Source organism: Balaenoptera physalus (genome assembly GCF_965194825.1).
Source record: "Balaenoptera physalus genome assembly, chromosome: 10".
In the NCBI taxonomy this organism is placed as follows: domain Eukaryota; kingdom Metazoa; phylum Chordata; class Mammalia; order Artiodactyla; family Balaenopteridae; genus Balaenoptera; species Balaenoptera physalus.
The window spans coordinates 49,990,069-50,000,477 of NC_138889.1; the positions used below are offsets into that span (position 1 = coordinate 49,990,069).

The window sequence follows — 10,409 nt, forward strand, 5'->3', positions numbered from 1 at the left end:
GAAGACTCAAAATTAAACCCATCAATACAGTAATCATTGAAGAGAAAGTTACATATTAAAACCTGCGTTATTAATCTGCCAGTCTATCACCCTATCATAGGATTGGTGAACATTAAAATTAGATTTCAGAGGTCAGTTTCTTCAACTTCCACAAACACCTTTCTTTTCTAGGCAACATCGTTCATTTAGTCAATATTTATGGGGCATCTACCATATGCCAGGTAGTCTTCTAGACACTAGGAATATATCAGTGAACAAAATAGACAAAAGTACTGCTCTTGTGGAATTTACACTATTCTTTGTTTTTCTCACAGATGACCCTAATTCTCTTATTCTGGTGTGATGGTTACTATTTCAATACTCCACACCTGAAGTATGGACTGTGTTCCTTTTGTGAATATCCCACCTATGTTTCCAAGTTTCTTATTTAATCAGCTTAGAGTTTATTCTCGCCCTTGCTAGCTTATTATGTATATGTACAGATATTTTACTGTGTGTGAACTTAATACCTTTTCCTTGTAATTTTCTTAGCCTCCCTTTAAGTTTTAATCCTCACTTCCCTGGTGCCTCTCCTTCAATTTCTTAAACCTAATAAAATGCATATACTTAAAATATTCTAATACTTCTTTTAAAAATTATTTTTCCTATAATTTAACATTCTCTTTACTATAGCTTTTTCAACATTATATTTTATTTCTGATATTCATGTCTTTTATCCTCTTAACCTACATGGTTACTCTACTGTAAGAGTATTTTCTTTCCCAAAATTGATTCTCTGGGCCAGTGCTTCTCAAACTTCAATGTGTATACCCAACACTTGGGGACCTTGTTAAAATGCAGATTCTGGTTCAGTAAGTTTGGTATGAAGCCTGCAATTCTGCACTTCTGATAAGTTCCAGATGATGCCAAGCCTGCTGGCCCACAACCCACAGTTTGGGTAGCAAACTTCTTTCAGGTAATCCAAATATCTGTGATTTATTGATAGTGCTACGGCCTACTAAAACTCAATTCTTTAATACTTAACCCAACAAATTTTAAAGTTGAGGGCTGAAAAGTTTGATTTCTAGTTTAATAAACTCCCTGGACAGGATTATGTAACCTTAGTGCTCTCTAAGTGATTCCGCAGGCTGTGTGACATTATTGCCATTTCAGTGCATTAGAATTTTAATTTAAAACTTTGATAAGCTGAAAGAAAACAATAGACAATTAACTTTATGATGATGCTCAGTATTGAGAAATACAGGCAAAAAAAAAAAAAAAAAAAAAGACTGGGACTGGACAGGCTTTGAGTGATTAAAAAAAAAATGGAAATAAAGGTTAAAAAGATATGATATTCAAAATTCGGTGGTTTAACTTCTCTTATCTTTTGTTTGTAATATTCTAAAGTATCATAATTCTGTCTCTGAAGAACTTTTAGTACCAAAGGGTTCATAATATGATACATCTGAAAACCGAATCTCTTTACTTCTGTGTAGAATCTTATTGGGCATGATGTAAGCAGGAATAGTGGAGTAAGACTTCTGAAAATCCTCTCCTTCATAAAAGCAATGAGAAAAAATTGGCAAAAATTGTCAAAATCAACTTTTCAGAACTCTTGAAATTAAAGGCTTTGCAGTAACTTCCAGGGAGTGTTTATTCAAGAAAAATGGTTGAATCTTGGTAAGGACAGTGAGCTTTGTGGCATTTTAACTTGCTCTAAAAACCAAAAGCCCCACAGTTATGGTAAAAACCAGCAACTTAGCAGCCTGGGGTTGAGGGTCATGGAGAGAAGTGAGGGGAACAGAACTCTTCCAAAGCCTAATTCCCAAATAACAGTCATTATTTGACCTATCTGGTAATTCCCTGGAAAATCCCACTCGGAAACCTTGTCTTTATTTGACCTGAGTCAGAGCTTACCCAATGTGTGACCAGCCTTTTCCCAGATTGATGTTGGTCAAAAACAATCAGAGGCAGATGTTTTTCAAAAACAATCAACAATTGTTGAACATTACAGCTCCCTGAGGTGGTAATAAAAGTTGAGGTAAACAGCAAGCTGACAAAAAAACTTTAAAAGAAAGCTGCAGATGAGATGTCCATAGAGAGCTTTGAAAGCTCTGACATATTCCTGGGAATCTAAAAGGTCACATGCATGTATAGGGCATATATATAAATTTAATAACATCTATATTAAACCTCCCAAATCCTGTATGAATTTCAAATAGAAAGGAAATGTGTCTGACAATGTTATAAAATTCACTATGTCTGAAAAATTATTTTGGGCTACATACCGAAATAAAATTTATTTAAGTATATCCACCAATATGCTAAAAAATGACATTTATCTTACGAAGTGAAGTACATTTATTATTTGAGGTAAGAATAATTATCACATTATAAAATAGAAGAAAGGAAATTTAGTAATTAAGCTACAAAGAAAGGATTAATTTTGTTTTGTTTTATAAGACCATCTCATGGCCTTTTTTTAAAACTTTTTAAGACTCACAAGAACAAGAATAGAAGTTGCCAAAATAGGACACACAGTTCCCATCTACTATTCACCCAGCTTTCCCCAATGATAACATCTTATCTAATGATAGCACAGTATCAAAACCAGGAAATTGACATTGGTACAATGTTATTAACTGAACTAGAGACTTTATTTGGATTTCACCAGTTTTTACATTTTTTTTTTTTTTTAGTGTATAGTTGTGATATTGTAATCTATAAAAATATATTTATTTGGTCATTCAGATGACTAAAACATATTTCTTAGCTATATTTGGTTTTCACCCATAGTTCCTGGTCCACAGTGCCCAAAACCCTTGGAATTTCTGCCATCACAATTGGGTTTATATTAATGAAAGTGACCTTTGAATCCCACAGGTGAGGAGAGAGGGAAGGGGCCTGGTTGCCAGGAGAACCAACCAAGTTATTAGAGGGTGGGAACTTCCATTCCCTCCCCCTGATTTCCGGGGAAGGGAGAGGGACTTGAGGTTGAATCAGCTGCTATTGGCCAATGATTCAGTCAATCATGATTATGTAATGAAGCCTCCATTAAAACCGGAAAAAGGAGCGTCTTTTGGTCCTTTTTGAGAGAGCTTCCATGTACCACTGTGCTAGGCCCCAAGCTTCATAAGGACAGAAGCTCCTTTGTTCAGGACTTTGCTCTATGTATCTCTTCATCTGGCTGTTGATTTTGATTCATATCCTTTAATATCCTTTTTATGATAAATCAGTAATCTAGTGAGTAAATGGGTTTTCCTGAGTTCTGTGAGCCATTCTAGTAAATTAATTGAACCTGAGGAGGGGGTTGTGCAAGCCTCTGATTTATAGCCAGTTGGTCAGAAGCACAAATAACAACCTGGACTTGCAGCTGGCGTCTGAAGTGGAGGGTGGTCTTGTGGGACTGAGCCCTTTACCTGTGGAATCCAGTTCTATCTCCTGGTAGGTAGTGTCAGAATTGAGCTGAACTCTCAGACACCCTGTTTGTGTCTGAGATTCGCTTGCTGGTGAGAGGAAGCCTCCACACATACAAGTTGGAATTGGGTCGGGAACCCTTTCAACAGGATTATGAATTCTGTCACATATACATATGAGAAGTATCACCATGAAGATGGCATTCGAAGCCATGATGTTAAATAAGATGATCCAGAGAGAGCTTAGAGTGAAAGAGGAGGATTGAGATCAGAACCTTGATAAATACCCTAATTAAAGGGTGGTTCTAGGAAAAAAAACAATGAAAACCAAGAAGAAATGGTCAGAGAAGTAGAAGGAAATTTAAGAGTGATATCCTGGAACCCAAAGGAAAAAGAGTTTCAAGATGACAGGAGTGACTGCTGAAGGAGTGAGGGGTAAAGAAAGGACTACAAAGAGTCCATTGAACCTGGCTAACTGGTCATTAACAACTTTTGCTAGAGCGGTTGTAGGGGAATAGCAGGAGTGAAAGTATGTGTTGGGAAGTAAGGATGTGGACACACTGAACTATGAAATACCTAATGATGTAGTGGAGCAATGAATGCAAACAGAGAAAGAAAGATAATAAGTGAGGTGATCATCTAAACAGAACTAAACACATAGGAAGAGATGATGGGTAGGAAGGAAGAGGGGCATTTCCGATTTCGACTAACTGAAGAGAAAAATATATCTTGCTAATGAGTCATGTTTAGCTTAGCAATTTAAATATCTGTGACCTCAAATTTTTTTCCTCCCACTGGTGTTTGTGTGAATCAACTCAACAAATATTTATTGAACATATACTCATGCTGGGCCTTTCTGGAGAAACAAAGATAAGACTGGATTGCTGCTGCCTAAAGGGCTTTCAACTGAATAATGGAGAAATATTTTTTACACAACATCCTAGCTCAGATGGGGGGAATGAAAAGGAGCTAGCCAAGAGAAGAGCATTTCGGGAGGAGGAAACAGCCTTTTTGTTGTAAAGGTACTATAGTAAGAAAAAGATTGGGTTTTCTAATATTTAAAAGAAGCAGGGGTAAGCAAAGGGTGGGGCGGCTGGAGACAAGATTGGAGAGGTGAGCAGAGGTCAGCTTTTGCAGGGCCTTGAAGACTTTAGGAAGGACTATGGATTTTACTTTCTGTGCAGTAGGAAGCCACTGCAGGGTTTTAAGCACTGAAAAGTTTACCGTATTCCAAGGGTAATTCTGGTTGCACTGTGGAAAATGTACTGGTTAGAGGAAGGATGGGTAAGAGATGATGGTGGCTTAAACTGTGGCAATAGCAGCATAAATGGAAAGAAATAGATACATACAGTTGAGCTAGAGTCTGCATTACCACGCTCCTCACTGCTGGGTCCACTAATGACTCCAAGAGCAGACTTAGACCTATCGCATTCTTGAGCTAATCCTCATGGAAACAAGAACTTTGTTTCTGGCTCCAGCTGATGGGTTATGGGAAAGTGATTCCTCAGTCCTGATCTGTTGTCCTTTCCACAACCAAATGGAAATCCCAAAGCTGGCCTGGGAGTTCCCATGCTGACCACTAGGGGATGTGCATTGGCCCCTTGATGGCGGCTCACTCTCATGTGCTCTGGAATCACATCATGTGGAACCTGCCTCCAGGTGCCTAAGCCAGACTTCCCCTTTCCACTCTCATCCACAGACTTCAGTTTCTTAGGTCCTATTGCAAGTGACTGATTCTTCAGAATCATGACAATGTCAGGGTCACAGTTATATCACCACCAGGGCTTGTCTTGCCCAATACATATTTGCTGAACAAATGAACAAATTCATCCTATAAGGAAGACAGGAATCCTCATTTTACAAGGGGGAAATTGAGGCTTACACCAGTTTGGCCAAAATGACATCAGCAGTAAGTTGTACAGTCAGGATGCAAATTTAGATCTCTGACCCAAATTCTGTTAAAATTTGTAGATAGTCTTTTTAGACAAAAGACAAAACAGGTGTGGAAATTTCAGGGTACATATAAAATAAATGTTTTAATAGCAGACACCCTCAGTATTTCCTCACTCATGAGACCCCTTAAGGGCTAAGTTGTATGCATTATCATTTACTGCTTCCCAACTTTGTTTCTGTTGGTCCTGACAGTCATATACAGCACCCCTTTGATGGTCGTTTTATTCTAATTTCATAAAAATAAATCACTTAAACAATAAATTAGTCATTTTAACAACCGAAATTGTACTTTTCAGATAATATATACATATGCACACACTTTGAAAATCTAAAGGAAAACAGATACAGAAATTTAAAATAGAGAACCAATGTTTTATAGTTCGGTTAAATAAGAAATTAAAAGATAAATGTGGTTGCAGAGCTTTAAAATTTTCAACATAAGATTCAGTGTCTGCATGATCTAAATAACACAATTCAAGCTGACTTCCTTTAACATTATAATTAATATAATTAAAACAGCAGTATTCTCGTCTCCCATGTACAAAAATATTTAAATATAGTGTAAATTTATCAACTCCAAGCGCTAAAGAAGATAATTTCCTAGAGTTCATTTCATCATAACTCACAATTTTTTAAAGCATTTGTGTAAATGTTTAATGACTAGATACTGGCTTTAAATTTTATACTCACTCTTTCATGATACTTTTGGTTCTTTTCTCTAATTTTCTTTATTTGAGCCATGAATCGTTCTACTGCATTTTCCTTTATTTGACAGCTGATAACAAAGACAAGCTGTATTACGATTATTTGCCTTAGGAAAAATTAATGAGATAAAATTTAAAAATTAATCTAAATTAATTTGAATTGAAATAAAGTATTAAACATATTATAAAGACCCATTTAGGGATAAGAATCTTAAGTGATTTTGTGTTTCTGAGTATATTTTACTCACTAAAATATGTATTAGAGAGATAACTTCAAGTTTTAAAAAAATCAATCCCCATTTGTGTTTCATAGTTATAATTTTTATACTTTCTCATTATAAATAATTCAGCTTAAAGGGAAAGGGCATCCAGAAAACATGTTTTCTAGAATTCCAAAAACATTCATACAAAAATGACAAAACAAAGAATTTACAGGGGCAAGCACAGCTTCTTGAAACAGTAAGGTAAACCAGGCTGACCTACTGGTTCAAGTTCATTAGTATACCATCTCTTCTATAAATAGTAAAAGCTCCTTTCTTTCTTTCTTTTTTTTTTCAAAGCTTCTTTCTTGACACAAATACATTTCTTTAACACCCAACAAGTATTTGTTGAATGTCTGTTAGGTATGAAAGAGAGATAGAAAAGTACAGAAAGACTTTGGTATAGGCACTTGATAGCTGTTTGAAGTGTTAAGTGTATCTCTATTACCTAATAAATCTTACAACTTTAAATCTGAGACCAAAATAAAGGAAGAGAAATAGCTCCATGTAAACCCCTTGCCTCAATTTAAAAAACAAAACAAAAATGTAGCACTTCTGTGGTACAGTGAACAGAGGAGTGGTTAAAGAATGAGAAGCTCTGGTTTTCAATCTTGTCCCTATCACTTCTTACCTTACATGACCTCAGACAAGTCAATTCTCTGCACCTCAACTTCCAAGCCATCAAGGGAGAGATAACAATACCCAGCTCTACATATTTGTATAAGGATTAAAATAAGAAATCATATGTGAATGTTTCTACTATAGAGTAAGTGCTTAGCAAATTTCAGTTGAATTTGAATCTTACATCCTCAGTCCTTCCCCCAAAATATTTATATTCGTGATATTGTAAACTTAGTAGAGAGAAAAATAAGTCTCCTTCTTTCCAAATGAAGAAAAAAACAGAACATGAAAAAAAAGTGAGCAAGTTCTTTAGTGGCAAAAAGCTCTGTTTGGATACTATGAAACTTGGGTTTTAGGCCTGGCTCTCCACCTAAGAACTCAACCATTCTAGGCCTTGGTTTATTCTTCTGTAACTAAGAGAATTAAAGGAGATGAACTCTGTGGTTCCTTCTTGGTTCCAAAATTCTGCAGTTGATCCGAGTTCCCTTTCACACATCAGACACACAACACAGGTCTAACAAGCGGCTGCTATGTGCCCAGCATTGTTTTAGGCAGTTTAGAGATAATGACAAACAAGATCTTCATGGCCCTTGCCCTCAAAGAGCTTACGTTTTACTAACCATTAAAGAAAAAAACACATGAAAATATTACTTACACACTGTGATAAATGCTGGGGGGGAAATGACCAGGTATGAGACGGCTAGTAAATGGAAGGGACCGCTAAAGATAGGGTGGTCTCCAACAACGGTAAGAAGAAAGACTATAGGTAAGGATAAACCATCTTTTATTTCTTACCTGAATAAAGCTTAGATGTGTACAGATTTGAAGGAATGCCTTCCCTACCTCCCATTTTTAAGGGGAAAAATAAAAATGTTATAAATGAAAATTATCTGAAAAGAGCCTATGCAAATGCATGCTAATTACTTACATAATTTCTGTAATTATAAATACGGTGATCCTAATTTTCTGCATGGGTTGGGGGAAGCAGATAAATGAATCACAAGTGTGTGGTCTCCACTGGTTGAAACTGAATCTTTGAACAGGCTGGTTCACAGACTGACTCCCTGGCTTCAGCTGAGAGCCTGCCTTGGTGATGGATGACTAAGTGTGCAAAGACCGGGCTGGAGACTACATCCAGTCTCAGGCCCAGCCTCTGCAGGGGACACACTTATACTAAAAAATCATTTGTTGTTTATCCAAAATACAAATTAAATTGGGCATCCTGTATTTTTATTTGCTAGGTCTGGCAACCCTACACTCAGCCCATCACCCTTTACCCTCTGAGAAGTTAGAAGCAAGCAACCTACGGCTTTGTCTTGTGTTTCTTCTGCAGGGAGCAGTTCAGAAAGGTCTGAGTGGCATCAGCAAGCCTGGGGGTGGGGTGGATTCTGAGAGGCCCTAAAGGTTTTGGCTGCTTCATCAGGCCCCCTCTGGAGCATATGGTAGTTGCAGGTGTAACTTCACCTAGCCTCCCCTTGGAATTCACTTCAGCCTCCTCAGGCCTCAGAGATGGATTTACCCGGAAGCAGATGAAGCTGAGCCTCAGAGCTCCACACCATTAGCCACTGTGGGGATTCGAGGCTCTTTGTTCTCCATATAATTTTTCCTTTTCACATCTCCCTTATCTATTCAGTGCCCTAGTAACCCACACGTCACATTAAATGCTGACGCAAATGGGACGATAAACCAATGAGGTAATATACAATAAAGTGCTTTGAAAGGGGTGTCACACTGTTCTAAAGAACAGCAATATGAAATTAATAGTAATGCAATGTGTCACCTTGCCCCTTCCCTCCTTATTAAAATGTTAGTTGATGGAAGAAATGTTCACATATTGAGGTATGGGGAAGTCATCCTGGCTTATACATGATTTGGCTTGAACTTTATGCTAACTAGAACAGCCTGTGGCCTGTCAAATATGCATTGTACATCTGCTTTAACCGTGACAGAAAAGAATGCATCTAAAAATCAAAATGGAGTAACCGTGGTTCAGGCATTCAAAACGGAGTTGGGTGGTCATTGTGGATGTGGTTTCACATACATTCCTGCATCACTGACAACCTGAATTTTCTGAACTGTATCAAACTCAAAGACACCACCAGACGTTTTCAAAACAATATCTGCCAGCAGCTGCCAGCTGCAACCTTATGGTCTCAAGGTCTCCCCTTATAACTATGTGATGATTTTGGACCCCAACCAATCCTTGCTTAACAAGCACCCTTACTTCTTGCCAGCTCCAATCCTAATTCTTGACAAACAATGTGTAACTGTGGTTTTTTGCCTATATTAGCTTCCCCATTTCATAGTCAGTGGAACACAATTCAAGTGCTTCTTGAATCTGTGTCTCCTGGGCTATAGTCCTCAGTTTGGCTTGAATAAAACTCTTTTCTATTTTTATTACAGGTTGTTTATTGAGAATTTGCGTCAACATAGTAATGTGTCAACTTCCTTCTTCCATGCAATTTCACTGAAAATTCTGAGAAAGAAAACAAATTTGGATTCCAAAAAATAATCTATAATTTTATCTACTTTTTAAACCCACAACTATATCCACACCTATTTCTGTATCTATGTCCATACTCATTGTAGAAAACTGGGTTTGGGGGGAATAAGTATAAAGGAAAAAATAAAAACCACCATTACCTAGAGATGATCACTTTATAGATTTAGCATTATGTAATAAGATATTTTGAGAGAGGGAGAGAAAGACCACATTCACATAACTTTTAATACAGTATATTGTTATAATTGTTCTATTGTATTATTACTTATTATTGTTAATCTCTTGCTGTGCCTAATTTATAAATTATACTTTATCATAGGTATATATGTAAAGGAAAAAACATAGTATATCAAGGGCTCGGTACTGTGATTTCAGGCATCCACTGGGAGTCTTGGAGCGTAATCCCGGAGGGTAAGGGGTGGGGGAGACTAAGAGGTGATCACTTTATAGGTTCAACATTGGCAGTCTCAGCTTTTCGCAAACAACCATATAGGTTCATGACTTTATTTTCTTGAGATAGATTTTTTTTAAAGTTAACTGTTTGGAATTGACTACCTACTGTGTGCCCTCAGCTCTTTGTCAGGAGCTGAGATTGTATAAGAGAAAATATAAGATGCTGCCAGGGCACCCTTGGATAATCCTTCCTTAGATGGTGGAGGGAGGTGTCCTGGCTATTTGTCATGTGACAAAAGTCCTGTCACCTTGGAACACACGGAATGAGTAAAGCGTCACCAGAAGAGCACAGTAAGGCCTAGGCTATTCCAGTCCATGAGATTATTTACTTCGTTTTAACAAAGGAAAGAGAACAAAAGCATGGGAATGTTCAACTTGTGTCTCTCACTAGATCATGAGAATTTTTAAACGTGTGCCTCTTTGTAGACCTCTGTTAAAGAGGAGAAAGACTGCCCTCTGGTTGACCCAGAAGAGAGAGAAGGAGCTGTAATTGGATGTCATCACTGTGAGCCGTGGCAGC

At 37.3% G+C, this 10,409-nt stretch overlaps 1 protein-coding gene across 1 annotated transcript in view; it reads right to left on the reverse strand.

Annotated features, from left to right (window-relative positions):
• Positions 1-10,409, reverse strand: part of CCDC83 (coiled-coil domain containing 83) — a 53,265-nt gene that overhangs the window by 35,130 nt on the left and 7,726 nt on the right. Inside the window, exon 3 of the mRNA XM_082410298.1 lies at positions 6,039-6,123. Within this exon, the coding sequence (XP_082266424.1) occupies positions 6,039-6,123 (85 nt within the window). The remainder of the gene's footprint in view (positions 1-6,038; positions 6,124-10,409) is intronic.